This window comes from Balearica regulorum, chromosome 1 (assembly GCF_011004875.1).
Source record: "Balearica regulorum gibbericeps isolate bBalReg1 chromosome 1, bBalReg1.pri, whole genome shotgun sequence".
Taxonomy (NCBI): Eukaryota; Metazoa; Chordata; class Aves; order Gruiformes; family Gruidae; genus Balearica; species Balearica regulorum.
In genome coordinates this window covers 148,307,124-148,325,874 of record NC_046184.1, presented here as the reverse complement: position 1 = coordinate 148,325,874, position 18,751 = coordinate 148,307,124, and the positions used below count along the sequence as shown (strand labels likewise).

The 18,751-nt window shown below is 40.7% G+C and overlaps 1 protein-coding gene across 1 annotated transcript in view; it reads right to left on the bottom strand.

Moving 5' to 3' along the window:
- SLC9A4 (solute carrier family 9 member A4) overlaps nt 1-18,751 on the bottom strand; it is a 36,081-nt gene that overhangs the window by 13,029 nt on the left and 4,301 nt on the right. Inside the window, exons 3-8 of the mRNA XM_075742943.1 lie at nt 13,879-14,138; nt 10,863-11,080; nt 6,062-6,264; nt 4,822-4,908; nt 3,401-3,471; nt 1,210-1,371 (exon numbers count right to left, since the gene is read on the bottom strand). Coding sequence (XP_075599058.1) covers nt 1,210-1,371; nt 3,401-3,471; nt 4,822-4,908; nt 6,062-6,264; nt 10,863-11,080; nt 13,879-14,138 — 1,001 coding nt within the window. The remainder of the gene's footprint in view (nt 1-1,209; nt 1,372-3,400; nt 3,472-4,821; nt 4,909-6,061; nt 6,265-10,862; nt 11,081-13,878; nt 14,139-18,751) is intronic.

Sequence of the window (18,751 nt, the reverse complement as noted above, 5' to 3'; positions counted from 1 at the left end):
GGAAGGGACCTTTAAAGGTTATCTAGTCCACTCCCTCTGCAATGAGCAGGGACATCTTCAACTAGATCAGGTTGCTCACAGCCCCATCCAACCTGACCTTGAACATTTCCGATGATGAGGCATCCACAGCTTCTCTGGGCAACCTGTGCCAGTGCCTCACCACCCTCATCGTAAAAAATGTCTTCCTTATGTCCAATCTAAATCTATCCTTTTTCAGTTGAAAACTGTTGCCCATTGTCCTGTCACTACAGGCCCTGGAAAAGTCTTTCTCCATCTTTCTTATAAGCCTGCTTTAAGTACTGGAAGGCTGCTATACGTTCTCCCTGGAGCCTTCTCTTCTCCAGGAACAACCCCAACTCTCTCAGCCTGTCCTCATAGGAGAGGTGCTCCAGCCCTCTGATCACCTTCGTGGCCCTCCTCTGGACCCTCTCCAACAGCTCCATGTCTGTCTTGTACTGGGGGCTCCAGAGCTGGACGCAGTACTCCAGGTGGGGTCTCACAAGAGCAGAGGGGCAGGATCACCTCCCTCGACCTGCTGGTCATGCTTCTTTTGATGCAGCCCAGGGTGTGGTTGGCTTTCTGGGCTGCAAGCGCACATTGCCGGCTCATGTCCAGGTTTTCATCCACCAGTACCCCCAAGTGCTTCTCTGCAGGGCTGCTCTCAATGTTTAATTGAATGAATTTGATATGGAAGTACCAAAATATGGCAAGACAGTTTGAAGGACTGCAAACTGAAGTAGCAAAAACTGCAAATGCTACAAGGAAATGTGCTCTCAGCAAAAATTTGTGATTGGGATAGTGGAGTTGGGACCTGTGCTGTAAGCTCTCCTGCAGGTCTCTCAGCACCTAGCAGTGATGAGCAAAACCCCCTGGCCAGCTAAGTGACAAATATGGCCACTTTGAGCCACTGCTGTGATTTAAAGCAGCCAGAGTGGCTTCTGCACCTGACTTATGATTCTTCTTCAGAACTGCCCATCACTGAAGAGAAACAGAGAAAATGTCTCTGGTTTTAATTTTCACTCTGTGAGCAAAGAGTTAAAGTGCAAATATGATGAGCACCAAATTGCCAGCCCAAACTAGCATCTTCTCTTTTCATAACTGGTTTTTTTTTCCTTACATTTCTATTGAAGTCATAAAATCCCTTGGATATTTCCTCCTTTTTGTCTCCTTCCTTCCTGTCCCTACTTTGCAAAGGAAGTCAGTACTCACTGTGAAGCAGCTGTGGATGATTTTGAAATTTTCATGCCACTCTCAGCCATCTCGATGGCCAGTTTTATCTCCATCTTTTTGTATAGTGATACAATGCTGGATTTGGGCTGGTGTTCCCGAATTAAGATTTTCTTCAAATACTTATTGTCAAACTTCTTAAATCTGCAAAAGAGATATTAAAATCAAAGTGTAAAAAAAAAAAAAAAAAAAAAAAAGGAAATGTGTTTTTATTTCTGTGGTACAAGCTGATCTTCATTCAAATGCACACATACATAATTCAGTGGTGGAAACTGAATCCAAATTGGAGGCACCTGTGGACTCCTGAAGGCCTAGTGAGCGGAGACCTTTAGGGAGACATTTGGCATGGTCTGCTGGTCCACAGAGATTGCAAAGCCCACCAGACAAAAGAAAGAAACAAGCTGCAATCAAAGCAAAAAGGAGGGCTGGGTGTGTGTTTGCATATAACACCGCCACATTTGTCAGAAAAGAATATGGCCAGTCTCCACGCTTTTGTACAAATGTTGTATTCTAGTAGGGCATAACAGCAGCAGCTGCTGTTACAGTAATCCTGGCCTATTCAGCCAGCCACCAATGAGGCTCTAAATGGCCCAGCAGTTACAGTAGTTTGGGCCCATTATGTTGCTGATAATTTTGAATCCTGACAATTAGAGCAGAGAAAATACATTTCTTTGTATTCTGAATAACAGAGAAATTGAATGGACCACAAAATACTATGCGCTTACATGCTGCAGATTGTGAAATATCGCTAATGTGTGGCATAATTTGAATGTGAATGTGTGTGTGCACTTTGGAACAGGTATGTGCTTTCAGGCAGGCGTTTAGCAGAACAACAGCAGATCTTCTTATATGTTTCTTTCAAAGGACCAGTTTACCACAGCAAGGTAATGTGCTCCACAATGCTAGAAAAAGCACTGCGGAGTTTGTACGTTTTCTTGTAACAAAGGCTGGTTTTCATACATTAATAGCAGAGATAGGTACACAAATGTTTTCACTGGGATTAGAGCTCTTTATGCTTTCCTGTGTAACAGAAAGCCTCCTGGAGTCTCATCACTTAGGTAATTAATTCTGATGTACATACGCTAAACATCTTTAAAGTTGCGTAGAAAAGTCTAAGCAACACCTATTAATCCAATCTTCTTGCATTAAAAGTCTTCACATACAGTGTGCTTTTTTTTAATCTGTCCCTGAACTGAAACACTATATTTATGGCTAGTTTGGACAAAATTCTCTTTTTATAGCTGTTGGGTAGATGTGAGATAAGGGGATAATGTTTTCTCAGATATGTGTAAATGCAGCTATTTCAATGGATTTACTGCTCCAACAGGGATCTGTTTAGCTCATTGCCCGCATAGCCGGTGGTGTGGTCCCAGAGGGTGTCCTAAAGCTATCTCTGGGCTGTGACAGCCAAGAGGACATTTTAGCTTCTGGGTCCAGGTATGTGCCCTAGTACATTACATCATTACTCCTCAATGGAACAAGAACTGGATGCAAACCAGCCGTCATCTTCCTGCCCTTAATTTCTGATTTCCATAGGGAGACATCCAGTCGTGAAAGGAGTTGCCACGTGTCCCGACAGACTGCCCTGGCTGGATTGCTGGGGTCCAGTGCAGACAGGTGAGACAGAGGACTCCAGCACAGAAGTCTAGGCATAGCTAGGATAACTCTTATTTTAAATATTACTGAATGCAAAGACTTGTAAGGACAGGTGACTAATGATTATTGAATCTCTACTCACCAACAAGGGATCATATTTGCTGTGGAGGCTTACAGCAAAAGTCAGTGAAGCACTGACACGTTACGTAGCTTCTGTTCTAAACCCAGACCTAAAAGAGCACTGCCACAGATCTAAGATTTATGCCAAAGCTATGCGCCTAGGCTGATTTCTGCAGCATGAGTTCCTGTGCTACGTTTTTCTTTCAGAAGGCTTATTTTTCTGCTTGTTTGTGCAGAAGCAATTTCACAGGCAATATACAAGCACTGCACTCCCAAGAGATAACAGTTACTCAGGAGTTCACTTTTTTAAAAGAGATATTGCACATGTCCCCAATATTTTCATGCTATTTTAGCTTTATGGGGCAAAAGATTGATTTTCTGTTCTATTTACCTATTGTATTTTACACGCTAGATATAGCTTATTTTATTATAGTAGGCTGCAATAAGAGATGCTTACTTATCTCTCAGCTGATAATGACTCCAATGTCCACATATGTCTTCAATACCAGCCTTCAAGTGGTCCATCAACTAGAGAAACAAACATGGAAAAAATTTAAGTGGCCACTATGAGAAAATAATGTCACCACCAACACACAACTGTTGACAGGATTTTGAGATTTTTTTAATTGGAGGGGTATGAGTTAATTCTGAAAACATCTACATTTCTCTAAAAATCAAGGCAAAGATCCCACTGTGGCAGCTCCTATGCTTGGCTGCAGTGCCAATATTTTGATGGAGGCAACAAGTCTGTCAGTCTGCTATAATCTCACCATCACCCAGCAACATATAGGCCCAAGTAAAGGACTATGTCCAATGGAAGATGATTCTGAGCATCCAAATCACCTTGGTCCTCTTTGTCTACTGAGACCAAAAACTAATTTCTTGGTTCTGTCAACCAAGTTTCCCTTCTGGATGTGCGAATTCCCTGAGATGGGCACAGGGCCAGATACCCCACACTTTAACCTTTGCCTTGACTGACAATTTTGCAAATTGTCACAAGACTGGTAAACTCATCACTGCTAAATACCAGGATTTTCAGTCATCTTTTGTGTGTTTCTAGCATTATAGAAAGAGACAGAAAAATAGCCAATTCCTACATACATATTTTTATAAGTGATGGTTGTAAACGTAAATTCCTTTCAAGGTTAAGTGTAAAGGTTGAAATAGTAAGAATTAAATGCACTTCAAATTCAAATCAGTTGAGATGCTCTAATTTTGCTAATGTCTCTGCATGTCCTTAATTTTAAGGCACAGTGTTTCCGTTAATTTCAAATATATTCCCTATTGTGAAAGTGAAAGCATGTACATATATTTTGTATAGTGTTGTTGAGTCAGTTTGAGCAGCTTTCTGTTATTTTGTATAATGGTAATTCAAGAGCTAAAGCAAATGTTTGAGAGGGGAAAAGATCGTTACTCAGGATAACTTGAAACTAAATTTGCAGGCCAATGATTCAACTCATTTCAGTTCAATAAAACTTGATTAAAGACTTTTAAGGTGTCAGTGTGTCTAGAACCAGTCAAAAGATGGCAACAAAGGTATCTGACAAATCTAGCTGGGAAGGATGAGGACTGCATTTTGTAAATGCTACCTTTATGTTTCTGTCCTCCAATGTCACAAGTGTCAAGAAGTAAGGGCCCTGCTACACCATGACATTTGTGGTACGATATTATAAGATGATAGTCACTATGAATATAAATGAGATGATACCATATTTTAGAAAATTATGCTTAGGGCTTCCTACAAATGTAGCTAAAAGCATTCAGTGTCCAAATCCGCTGAATGCCAGTGCTACCAAATGCCTCCCTCTGTCCAGCTCTTTTGGAATACCCTTTCTCTTCTTCTGTTGAGGATACCAGCTACTGATACAAAAAACTTACTCGCATATGAATTTCTTCATTGATAGACTCCTTTTTGTTGGTCTTTTTAACATCTAGATATCTGACCAATGGTCCAATTGTGATTCCCTGCATTTGGAATGAGTTGAAATGTTAATTATCTTTTAGAAAAAAAAAAACAACAAAAAACCAGAAAGATAGTAAAAGGATTCAATTTTAATCAATTAGGAAAGCTCTGTCTTAGGCACAAACCCAATATTTTACTTGTATGGAAAGCTACAGAACAGGATTAAAACTAAAAAACTTAACAAAAATTATGCACTAGGGTTTTTTTAAGTGAGATTGCATTTATCAACATGTTTTAACTATGTAAAGTAACTTGACAACCTTCTTCAAAACAACACTTGCTTGAAAGAAAACATTATCTTTGTGAGGTTCTTAGAATCATGAAACCACTTACTTCAACATTTTCAGAATTAAATATTTTGTTGGGTTTTTTTCCACTTAGAAACCATTTTCAGCTGTTCCCAATTCTTTTCTGCACTGCTACAGAACAGCATTTAAAAAAGGAAAATAGTAACAAAATGTTTTTTCTGAAACAGCCTGTTGAAATCTGCGTGCCTAACTACGAGTGCATAGTGCCCCATTGGCACCTGAGAGTATATGAGATAATGGTATAGGAAAATACAGAGCATGGAATGCAAGACCTCCAGAAGATCCAGTTCTTCCAGGTACAGCAGTGTAAACCAAGTGGAATAACCCAAACATCTGAAGTAGACACCTATTCTTACAAATCTGAATTATTCACTTTATTTTTCTTTAATATTCTTTTACAAAGGATTTCAAAATGTCCTCATTTGGTCTCAAAGATGCATGAAAGTAAAAGTTAAAAATTCAAAATCCTTTATAGAACATACTGTTTTCTGTTCAGTTTGAGATACACCACTAGTAGATTGATTCTGTGCTGAAGTGTAAAGTTAAATGCTTTTTAATTTGGAAGCATTAGGAAGCACATGTGGAGTGAACGTAAGAGATTTTGGACACCAAGTGCCCTTTTCCCTGAATATTTTAGAAGACATTGATTTTCAATACAGACTTTCTGAAAAAGTTATTTAATAATACCTAAAAAGCCCTGAAAGCGTAATTATACAGTGCAGTGCTAAATCTGGCCATAGAATAGGATAGCTTGTCCTAGTTTAAGAGTAAATTCAATGCAATCTTCACTATGAAGCTTTCAGTCACCTCTATTACATGAAAGCAATCCATTAAGAAATACACTTACTTGGATGAACACAGTGAAATATATAACTACGAGAGTAGCAGTAATGAACAATTTTTTTCTTGGGAAGAGATTCACTGGAAGTAAGAATGCAAGAGAGAAGCTGCTGGCTCCTCGAAGGCCACTGTAGGAAATAATGAGTCGGTCTTTGAAGGTGAAGGGATATGTTCGGAACTTGTTACTGATGTAGAAAAGAGCAAATACACCTAGGAAGGGAACAAAACACAACTGGTATTAAGCAAGGAGAAAAGGAAAATATTTAAAGTAAAACAGCATCTTGGCTCAGGCAGCTGTTGACAGACCTTTATTTTCAATTTTGGGTTCTTGTAGCTTCTCTTTGACCAATTGCTTAATCTGTTTTCTGTGAAACAATCTCCTAGAAAAGACTGCACTTCCTAACTGCTTCAGGATTTAAATTCACTATGCGGTTTAGAAGTGAGATTAGGGGAAAAGATTTACTTCTTGTATTTATGTTTCACAGTTCTTCTCTTGAAGTGTTCCAGAGACAAGACAAACCACTGGATGAGAGTTTTTCCTGTGCCTGCCTTTGCAATTTTTCGTGCTTTCTGCACAGTATCTGCCCAAAGTGTTTGAACAGTACTTTACTAACAAGTCCTGTGGATAGGTTCACTGAAAGGCAAGGAATAATAGCATTTTAATTTTTAATCCTCTGGCTTGCTGTGTCTCTAATTCTGTTTATTTCTCAAATTTCACTTTTCCTTTAATAAAAGTTAAAATTAATCAGACATCCTGTGGGTGTGTAAAGATTGCAGCTTGCCTCTATAGAGTACATTGAACAATTTGCTTGATTTAATCTTCATCTTCCATGAGAAACATGTATTCTATGTTTTGTGTGGAAACTGTTAAATTACTGAAGTAAAAGCTGACAAATGCTGGTAATTATTGGTGTCATTTTACACAGCTGTCACTGATAAGCTCAGTGGATTATTATAGGTAAGGCCAGTAGCAGTATGCTGTTATGTAGGTTGCTGGGTACCGCTTGATATAAGAACTTTTTGGCTACTTATAACTATGCTAGACATCAGCTACTCAGACTGAAACTGCGTATGTGAGGTATCACCCTCAGGACAATTCTCTTTACTTTATTCAAGCTTCAGAGAAAATGATGTAATCATTTCAGTAAACAAATTTAGTGGAAAATATTTCGGTCTTCCTCTGGAAAGCTCTAGCACTCCCCTTGGTGTTTGAGAGAAGGATGAACATGTGGCAGCAAAATAGCTTTTGCATCAGGAGAGCACTTTTTCTGTCTTGATTGGAAGGATATTCCAAAATGGACTCTGAAAGTAAGCCTTTAAAAACTTAGAGGCCATGCTTGGTCCAGGATTAGCAAGAAAATATTTACTTTCTTTTTGCTGTCAACCCACAAGAATCGTATCACCTCTACTGTTGAGTACTTGTGTCATTCCTATATAATAGAGCTGTTCAGATGTACGTACTTCAACCTTCACAGGTTTCCCCTTTCCTCTTTTTCCTCTGGTTAAATGCCTTTCTCCAGGGCTCCCAGGCTTAAAAGTCAAAGGTTTTAAATGTTTATGGGCTTTGAGGGTCAAGCCAACATCTTCTTCCTGCTCTCATACTCTTTTTGACTGAGGGATAAGCCACCTGAGAGATTTAAGAAATAGCACCTTAATCTCAGATGTTTGATGCCAATACTTAGCTGGTCCCAAATGTTAGGCTTAGAGTACTTTAGGCTGGAAAGGACCTTTGGAGGTCATCTAATCCAACCCCCTACTCAAAGCAGAGCTAATCAGATCAGGTTGCTCAAAGCTCCAGTCAAGTCTTGAATACCTTTCAGAAGGGAGAACTGGGACACTGCTACAATATTGGAACACCCTCATGTTAAGAAATGGGTTCTTACTGTCTAATCAGAATTTCTCATGTTCCAGCTTGTGTCTGTTGCCTCTTGTCCTATTGCTGTACACCTCTGAGAAGTGTCTGGCTCCATCTTCTCTCTCTCCTCTGATCGGGTACTTCTAGAAAGTAATAAGGTGTCTCCTGTGCCGTATCTTTCCCAGACTGCATAGACTCAGCACTCTCAGACTTTCCTTGTACAGCCAGTGCTCCATCCTCTGACCAGGTTGGTGACCTCTACTGCACTTGATCCAGAACCTCTACATCCTTCCCATACTGGGGAGCCCAGAGCGCTCTGGAGACAGCACACACTTCCACCAGTGCTGAAGAGCAGGGAAGAAACACTTATCTGGACCTGCTGGCTACACACTTGCTAATGTAGCCCAGGACACAGTTGACCTTCTTTGTCACAAGGACATAATTCTGGCTTGTGTTCAACCTGTTGTCTATCAGGTCAGGTCCCTTTCTGCAGAGTTGCTTACTAGACTCCAAGCCTATACTGGTGCATGGAGTTATTCCAACCGACATGTAAGTCCTTGCATGTGCTCTTCTTGAACTTCATGAGCTTTCTGTCAGCCCATTTCTCCAGCCTGTCCAGGTCCCTTTGAGTGGAAGCTACCGAGAATACTGATTGCTCCCTGAAGTTTGGTGTCAGCCACAAACTTGCTCAGTGTGCACTCCATTCCATCCTCCAGGTCATTAATGAAGACATTAAAACTATACTGGTCCCTGCACTGAGCCCTGAGGGATGCCATTAGCCACCAGCTAGAACAGTATTTTGAGCCCAGCGGTCCAGCCGATTCCCTTCCCACATTATCAACCACTTCAACTGGCAAAAATCTGTTCTTCAAAGTCCAAGGTTGTAATTCTGCTGTTTGTGGGGTTGCTCACTATTCTCAGAATCTTGGCATCCACAGTCTCATGGTCACTGCAGGAAGACTGCCCTCAATCTTCACATCTTTGGCCATTTCTTCCTTCTTTGTGAGTGGTAGAGAAGAAAAAGCATATCCTCCAGTTGATTCATCGAGCAGTCTTCAGCAACTATGACTTGCCTTTTCCTCTCAACCCTTTTTTGCCTTCCCCTTCAGGGCATAGCTGGTCCTGATGAATCACCTGACAGGTCTTGTTCCCCCTCAGTACTGTAGCAGATGACACAGGGCCAATGCCCAGAGCTCAAGCCTGAGCTCCGTATGTAAAGGGAATATAGACAAGGGTTGAACGCTGGAGGAGGTGGTGGCAGGTGCCCAATGTAGATTTCTGCCCCACAGGATGCTCCAGAGAAACCTCCTTTGATGAAGCATGAGGGAACTAACCTACTAACTTCATTAGCCAAAGTAAGTGCCTAAATTTAAGTGTTCGGAATATCTCCTCCAAGGCTACCCAATGGAATATTTGGATTTTTAATTTTCTTCAAAAAATATAAATTACTCTGAAAAATCCTAATCAAATTCAAAAAGAATGTTATTAAGATGTCCAATTCAGGCACTCAGAAGTTAAAAAAAGGCAGAAATAAGGTTGCCTGCATAATTGTATTTTTGGCCCTCTCATGTGTACTGCTTCCAAAGCATCTTTCATTACAAAAGCATCATTTACTCATATTTTTAACTAAATTTAAGTGACAAATAAAAATGGCTGAGTAAGGTGTGTTCCATAATTCATTACCTCTCCAGGACTAAATGCACTCGTTTTCTGTTGCAGCAGTTGTAACTTAGCCTGATGCAGAATAGGCTCAAAAAGAGGATGGCATAATTCGTGGGCAACAGGTCCAAAACAGACCTTTATATACTGTAGGCCAGGAGTGTACTCTCTCACATCCCTAACACAGTGACTGTAGATGTTGAGGAAGTAGGAGGTGAACAGAGGTCAGAAGGTGGCCAGGCTTGCAAGCCTTCCCTAATTAGCGTGTCCTGCAGGCTCTGTTGAAGATACCACTAGAGGGCTGGTCTGACCCAGTAGGTCATTCTTTCTCTTCTTATGTCAGCTAGAGTGTTTAGCTGGATGGTACCAGTAAATGCGGAAGAAGATGGCATTGTGTTGCCTCTCCACTTCCAGTTGCACTAAATTGGCTAACAGGCACAAGAGCAGCTTGTACGAGATTCTGCCAAGACTGCTACCACCTTCAGAACACCACCAGCCTTCTTATTGCTTCTCCTTTTTCAACATTACTGTCAACCCATCCTGGACATTAGGAGAAGATGAGAAATTGTGTCCCACAGCTCATGTGACACCATCTATAAACTCCCCTGCCCATGCTGGAGGAATCGCAGTCTTGCAGACTAGGGAGTAGGAGACCTTTGCAGGAATGGGCAGATCCTGTGTGTAGAAATGGAGTCATTTCAAATAGGCACTCTTTCCTAGTAGTTTATAATTTCAGAGTTGACTTGTGAGGAGCAGTAGCATAGTATGGTTGGCCTAGATGTGGTATAAGGAAGGAAATAGGGTCCCTGTTCAGTTTATCCATCAGTGCTAATTTTCACCATGCCTCCTTTTCAATGCCTCTGGCACTCCTGGCCCAGGACCTGTAGTGTTATAGCACCAGAAGTACATTGATGTACATTATCTAATTAGTAAGTTCATTACAGTGTGCAATTAAATCATTATGAAGCCCACTTATCCAAGGGCATATAGTTAACTAAGCTATCAGCATCTATATAGGCATGATCATGGCAATATTTTAATTTTGGTTAAAATATTTCATTCTCATCTAATCATAAAGTCTGTGCTTGGAGACCGGCATTCAGGTTTGTTTGGGGGTTTCGTCCCTTTTTATCCATCTCTCTAGATTTGTGAAATTAACTTGTCAGTAACATAACCCTAGTAAATTCATTATTAAACCAGTTATACCAGTCTGCACACACTTTTCTAATGTACCTTTGCACCAAAGTGTTTCTCTCAGAGATGGAGAGCAGATTGCCCCCAAAAGCTGACTTACTCAGTGTCCGCCAAATGAGGCAGAAGAGCAGAGTGAAGCAAATGAAGGCCCAGTTCCACTCGTGGTTTTTCCCCACTGTAGACACTCCCATGAACATGAAAATCAGGGTCTCGCTGACGCTGCTCAACATCTTCATGAAATATTTTATTGTAGTATAGGAATTCTGGGAAACATTCTCCTCCACGTATTTTTTCATCGTCACTGCACATGCTGTCATCCTGTACCAGGCAAAACATCAGAGATCAGCCATAACCTGTTTTTCTTTTCATTTAAGAACAAACCCAGCCTTCATTACCTGCACGATCCTTCACCAGCCTCTAACCTTCCTAATATCAGGAGGAATTTTACTTCTTCAGTAACGTTAGCTATTTTGTTAGATGGAAGAGCATCTTTATTCAGCTTTACAAATCCATTTTACATACAGGAAAAAGGAAGCAAACTAGTTGTCCTTCCTGAGGATGAAGTCAGGGTATCACGTTCCAGTTCAAAGTCCATTTTATCCTGCATGCCTAACGTACAGCCACCAAGCACCAAATATTTGAGTCTCAAACAAAGGGCGAGTCGGTTTTGTACCAGCCTACGGACGGGTCAGTTAGAGGGATATAACCTGCTTCTTAATGATCTTCTCCTTTGAGGCGGTGGTGGGAGAACATGTTGGTAGTCCTATGCCGGGGCCAAAGCTCCCAGCGGCTCCCTGCCAGCTGGCTGGCAGATCAGCGGGGCCGGGGTAAGCTTTGGTGACAGCCCATTGCTGTACAGCAGGAGGAAATTGAGCTATCCTACAGACATTTCCTTGCCCCCCTTTTAGTTACCCAGGGTGGGTGGAATGTGCCTAAGGAAGCAAAGGGATGTTTTCCACCTCTTCGCTGTTAATGAAGATTAGAACCTGCTGCAGAGGCATCAGCAGCCACCCAGCACAGGCACAGATAACAATCACACGGAGCAGTAGTCTTCAAGCAGCCCTACTGAGGGGGGTTTCCTCTCACCCCCTTCACTTTCCACAGATGTAGATGAATAGATAGATAGAGTACTATGCTAGTATCAAGTTCCATCATCTGTCTAGTTTCTAATAATCGAATTTTAATCTTTGGGGGCTTCTTGTGATATTTTTCCAAACTTGTGAATTCAGAGAATGCTGATTGCTCATTAAATAACCCTTCATCTGGTTTCTGCTCATTTAATTTCCACTGAAGAAATCTCAAGGGTATTCTGGTGGAGCTGAGACATTTAGCAGGTCCAAGGACACTCTAAGGCAAGACCATTAGGCATAAATGTTTAATACTGTTGACTTTCAGAGACACATACATAATAGACTTTCATGATTCAAGTGAAAAACGAATGAATTCCTCAATAATTCAGAAGGGTGACAATAAGTTCCCATCCCTAAAACAAGCAATAATTTCCTTAATGAAGCAGTAAGAATAATAAATCTCAATTATATTAACATTCTTTTATTACTAATAATTTCAGCAGTCTAATGAAAATAAGAAGCAAAAGAAATAAAGAGCTATGTAGTCTAGTTTAATGAATAGGTAGGGAAGCAGTATTTTGGGCAGTGCAGGTAGGGAAGGGTCCATATGGTATTAGTGCTCACTATGTAGTAGGTCTAACCCTGCTCAACTGAAGTTGCCAGTCACCTCAATCAGAGCAAATGTGTTGGATATGCAAAACATAGTACAAGATTTGTCTCCTTTGTCTAATTGCTCAGAAGTATATATACATGCTAAGTACTTAATATGGTTAAATATTCGAATATTGCTTCCCGGGGCAATCCTGCAAAGGTTATTTTTACAAAGCCAATTCTGCTCTGAAGCTAAACAAATCAGGGTTTGGCAAGTAGACATGGGTAAATGCACCCATCTGGACATCAACAACCACACAACAGCTTATATTTACTGTGTTTAAACCAGTTTGTCCTCAATAAAGGGAACCCCTTTCTGGAGCACCAGGGCCCACAAGACCCTGCTACCTGCCAGCATGAAAGCTCAGCGCCAAGGCGGGCGATGCAGGCTCTGGGCACCGAGCCCACAGCCGCCAGCAGCACTAGCCGGAGCACTCGCCACCATCAGCTTCCCATGTCTTTACGCTTTACCCTGCTGGGTGTTTTGTGTGGTATATTTTAAATTTACCTACCAGCAGTTTTATCATAAAGTCTCTCACTCCTATTCCTTCCTTTCTCTTCTGGCTCCTTTCCTGCCACCGTCCTCTTTCCTTCCCACGACACTGCCTTACTCACCCTCCCCACGTTTACTGCAGTCCACAGACCTGCCAGCTTTCTCTCTGCAGCGGGCACCCGTGCCGTCACAGCACTTTAAGAAAACGGTCCCCAGCATTACAGCAGTAACAAGCTGTCTTGATCATATCAAAATATGATCTTCAATATTCATATACATGAGTATATGTATGCATGCAAGTATGTGCACTGTATGTGCATATATGCTTGATGTTCTCAGTTGGGTTTTGCCTAGTTTCAGTTCCAGCGATGCTGTTCAAATGTAATATGATTCCACTGAATTACATTACAGCTGATGTTCACAGCTGTATACAAAAGCAAGAACACAGACATTCTTGGTTTATGTTTTGACTTTTTGTCCCTCTTGCAATCTCATGGTGATGTTGCTTATAAATAGTAGATAAATACAGCTTATAAATGCTGATACCTGCTCTATGATCAAGCATTCCCTCATTCACCTGATCTTACCAGAGGTAGCAGCCAGATGGTGGCAGCACTCGTCGTTTTACCCACAGCTTGCAATAATTTTTCCAATGGGCAAAAATCTAAAAGAAATTCAGAGCAGATATCCACTCCTCAGCAGTACATCTATGCCTACACTGACTGTGGGTTTGCTTTTCTAGTTACCACTGCATTTTAAAGACCCCTTAGAAGCTGTTCACTTCAGATCTCTAGGCCAGAGACTGAAAATACCTGTATTCTACCAGCCTCGAACAAACCACCTCCTCAAAACAATGCCCCTTCCCTCAAAAGGGCTTCCGAAAAGCTGTAAGGGATACTCACGCCAAAATGCCTGAGATGTAAAGGGTTTCAGCAGACAAGTATGACAGGTAGCTGAACATGAAGACCAGCAGGGGTTCGATAGCAGAAACGTTGTGGGTGAAACGAGTCATGAGCGCTGAAACAAATCCAAAGACGATGCCAAACAGTACGCCACCCAGCCCCACCACGAAGAAGCGCGCAAAGCCAGCAAAGACATCGATGGATTCGATTTCTTTGTACCTGTGCATCTGGGTGAAGGCGATGAAGATGTTATATAAAACCTACATGTGAAAATAAGGAGACAGTGGTCAGGCGTCTTTCTGAACCTGGCAGGCTTACTCATGTCTCTGTGTCTCTGTGTGCATGTGTAAAAACAAACAAACAAACAAACAAACAAACAAATATATGCCTGAAATTGCTTTACACAGTTCAGCAAAGTAATAGTTGAAATCTCAGCTGGTTCTTAACAAGTCCTAGACTTAAGAGTCTGTTAAGTGTCCTGAAACATAGCAAAAAAAAAGAAGGGTAGATGGTTTTGTAATAAGAGTAAAACTCTGGGGGGATCAAATGTAATTGAAATAATAACCAAAAAATACTCATGCTTTTTTGTTTTCTGAAGGTAAACTTAATTATTGGTGTTTGTAACTGATGTTGAAAGCCCAGCTGGGTACCTTACCAACCCCAGGCTCTCCCCTCCACGTTCTGTTTCTGACTCAGGATGGGGCAGGGCAGTGACTAAGAACCATACTTTAGATTTAAATCCCATTTAGGTTATCTGTATGATCAATAGACTGGACATACTTCATTAGATGGACTCTGGAATGTTAAATGTTTTTCAATAGTACTCGATGCATAAAAATCATGAAACATCACTGGGAATGGGAAAGAAAGCAGGAGAGAAAAAGGGAAGGGAAAATGATACCCTCAGTTTCATATTGTCTCTAGCTGGATACATACAGCCTATCTATCTTCACATGTTTTGGGTTTGGTCCTCCTTCCCAGGAACTCTGTGTCAATCTCAGAGTGGGAACCAAAAGCTGTGACACTCTAAATGGCCTGAAGACCCTTCACACATATATTTTGACTAGAAAGCTTGAAATTACAAAAATAAAAAGAAAACAATGTCAGATTAGGAGAAAGATTGAATTTGCTACATTATATAATTTGATCTGTAAAGATAATTTCATTTAGTTCAGAGCAGATAAGTTTATGATATTTCTATTATCAATAATTTCTTTTCTGTAGAAATATATAATAAAAAATCTTTGGTATATTCCACTTTCACCCATCTTCTAGAAACCAATAGAAAGTTTCCACAGTAATGAGTGTTGTAGTAATAAAAAGGTCTTCGAGGTTGCTGACAGTCGATTAAGTCCAGTCAGATCTGTTTACAGGGATTGTGTAACACATGAAAGTCACCTTTCAGGTTTCAAGAGAATTTGGGGAACATCTAAAGACACAAGCTCTCCAAAGTTGTTGCACAAAAGCATTAGTTCAAAAATGCCAAACGGACCAAAATAATTTGCCTTATGTGGTTTTCTTTGGTCTTTCTTCTTCATATGGTTAATTCCAGAAGGCTATTAAGAAGATTAAAGCAGATATTTGCAGGTAGAAGATTCAAGTTTATTAGGATAATAATTATTCCCCAGCTACTATCTAATCCTAAATTGCTGTGGGGAGCATACGACCTTGAGCTGTCACACAGCCTGTTCTCCAGGAGGCTCATTGATAATATTTCTGGGGGACAGACAAAGCACAACAAAATGTTTCATGTGAGAAAATACCAAGAGCTGCTTTTTCCTGATGACTATGTATGAAATGAGGCTCTTCAGTGGCAGATAAGGAAAAGAGGGTTCATGTCACCATAGTACATAAACCTTACTGTAGTTACCATAGAGCTTTCCATTACAAAGCCTGTTTTCTCTCTATTCCCCGTTTCTTGCAGACTTTGACCTCTTCCTAAGACTTGTGATTCTTTATGAATGATACCATGGCCTGAATCTGTGATGATTTATGAATAAAGCAAATTATCCTCAGCAAATTACTTAGTAAGTTTCTCTCTTTTTCTAGTTCCTAAAGTGTCTATATGAGATAACTGAATTGGCATTAAATGGAAATTATGGAAAGATGACATAATTTCCATTTTTTTGGAACATGCTCTGTGAGAGTAAACTGCTCTGAAAAACATCCTGCACTGCATCATACACGTAAGGCTCCATGTAACTGCTGCTCAGCTAAGTTACATTGCAGTGTTTATGCCAGGAAATGGAGTACTATAATTCTTCATATGGTAGGAAAGCCTGAATCAGTTTAGGATGCCTTTGTTCACTCAAAAAGAAGGGATGGATTGATAGTTGGCCTCATTTAACAACTCTGAGAATGTCACACTTTGGGTTTTTTGGAGGGGACATTACTGCGCAGTGGTGTACCACTGGGTGGCTGTTAGAGCCAGGGAGAGGAAGAGAGAGCGTGACACTGTCGCCCACAGGGGACCTCCCCGGGGACTCGTCCCTGCTCCAGCTGACTATATGATACAAACATTGCACAATACCATTCACATCAGAAGCACTGGAAAAAAGTCTTTCAAGTGACTGCCTTAACCACCAACACAGGCAGCCTTGAAACTCTTTCTTTCCACCCTGACATTTCTTTCTGACCACATGCATTTAATTTTCCTCTAAACACAGTGGGTCAACTTCAACAGCAGGAGCAGAGGACATCTTCATCCTCCTTCCTAGCACCCATACATCCCAGTGGTCAAAGCCTTCCTTAGCGACATCAGAGAGGTAAATTCAAACTGCTCTACATACAGAGAAGAGAGGGCACCATTAGAGAAAATAGTCACTGCCACCTCATTTTGAGTACAGCATGATGTGCAGGGCTTCTCAGTGTTTCTAAAATCAAGCCTCAAAGATGAAGTAGTCAGGGGAAATATTCTGTCTCCTGGTACACACAGGTGGTCAGCTCCTGTTGAGACAGAAATGGTCTGTGCATATGCGGGAGCAGAGCTTCAGATGCCTGAAACATTTTGCAGCAAAATCAGGGTCTTCCACCTGTGTTCAGGTTTGAAGGAAATGTGCATTGGATTTACCAACATCATTTTTTTGAACAGGACTTTGAAACTCCACTAATATATGATACATGCGAGGAGCAGTCCTGTTGCTGTCTGCGATGTTCTGATGCTAACAGTCTGCTGAGAAGCAGCTGGGAAATGAAGCAATTAAAAGGAACTGGAGCCTTCTTGTTCCATCCACAGGCACAGCCCCACTGAGGAGAATGGATAAAGGTACAAATGGGTAAAAGAAGTAAATTATCCACTAAATGGGTAAAAGAGGTAAATTATCCACTTTTGTGTTAGCCAAAGGCCTAACTCCTAAATTATCACTCTAATTCCACCGTCTGTTATTTTGTGAATTTTTTTATACCAAGATACTGAACTAAATATAGGAGAGGGGGCTATTGTTACTTCAAATATAATACACAAGTTCAGCAAAATTCATACCAGTTTTTCCTGCTGGGGAAAATAATGTTCAAGCTGATAAGTAGACTGGAGAGAACCAGGAGCTATTTGTATTTAAACAATTAAAAAAAAAAAAAAGTATGCTTAATATATCTTGGTGATATTATCTTTTTAAACACATACAGTTTACTCAAACGAAACTGTTAAGAGAGAAACAGGGAGGAAAAGGTAAGATAAGACACCCGAGATAAAGAGTTTTAAAGCCTTTAAAAAAGCAAGTGCGGTATCAGGAGAAAGCCACCTATTGGGCTCCATCCAGGTAACTTATACTTCAGTCTTCTCAAACATGAAGCCAGGTAGAGATTTTGAAAACTTGAATGCTCAGAAAATGGATGAGAGGTGGGTGATGCAGAGATGCGTCAGCAGGAGCTGACAATCTGATTGCATCATAGCTGCTGTGAGAAGAGCCCCAAAGAAGAGCGCGCGTGGGACAAGGGAACTCACAGTGGTGTACTCAACACTCCTCATGTACAGCCCTTTCATCTCTTTGGCTAACACACCTAGAGCTGCTGAGGAATGCCTAAATACCACTGGTGTTAAAGGCTTTCTGTCACGACATATTGATGCTGTAACAGGATCCTGACTGAAAGCTCATGTAAATACCATCATGAGTTGGACCCACATCATAAATAACAGCTGGGAACAAAGGGAAGGCAAGGTAGAGAGCCAGTTAAAAAAAGGATGAAACAAACTCTTTCAGAGTGAAGAAGAGGTTTTACTTTTTGAAATCTGCACTTGAAGGAACCAAAAAGATAAATGGGAGTGATAGACGCATTGGGAATTTTTTTGTTACAACTATAAGACATAAGCAGTTTGCATGTAAAGTTAAGCAACATTTGTCCCTTAGTTCTACATCAGCCGTACTACATCTCTGATTCACCAGATTATGATCAACAGCCTGTGGCTGCAAGAAATTACTTCATTCCTTTTCCTTTTTCATGTTACTTATAAAGTACACTCCTCCCATGAAGCCTTTCAGCAATGAACTCTGTACAGATTTTACAAGTCCAAGTTGTGCTGTACCTGATGTATAACAGTATCTGAATAGTTTTTATGTGTTTTAGATTCCTGTGATTTAAATTCTGTAAAGATCTTATCTAGCAAAACTCCTTAACCTGCAGTTAACTTGCAGCACGTGATCAGTCCTGTTGGTTTCTGAGCAATGAATTTCCTGCTTGAAATTTCTTCCTTGAAAAACATATGTTTTCTAAGTGTTTTTGTCAATTGTGGTTTACATCTAGACTTTCAGGATGCTCCAAGTTGTAGTAGAACTAATGAGAAAAGGGGAAAAATATTAGCAAAAGGAGTTCTGTAAAAACACTCTTTTCCTATTAAAAAAAAATAAAAATCTCTCTTATTCCAGAAGCATTGTTT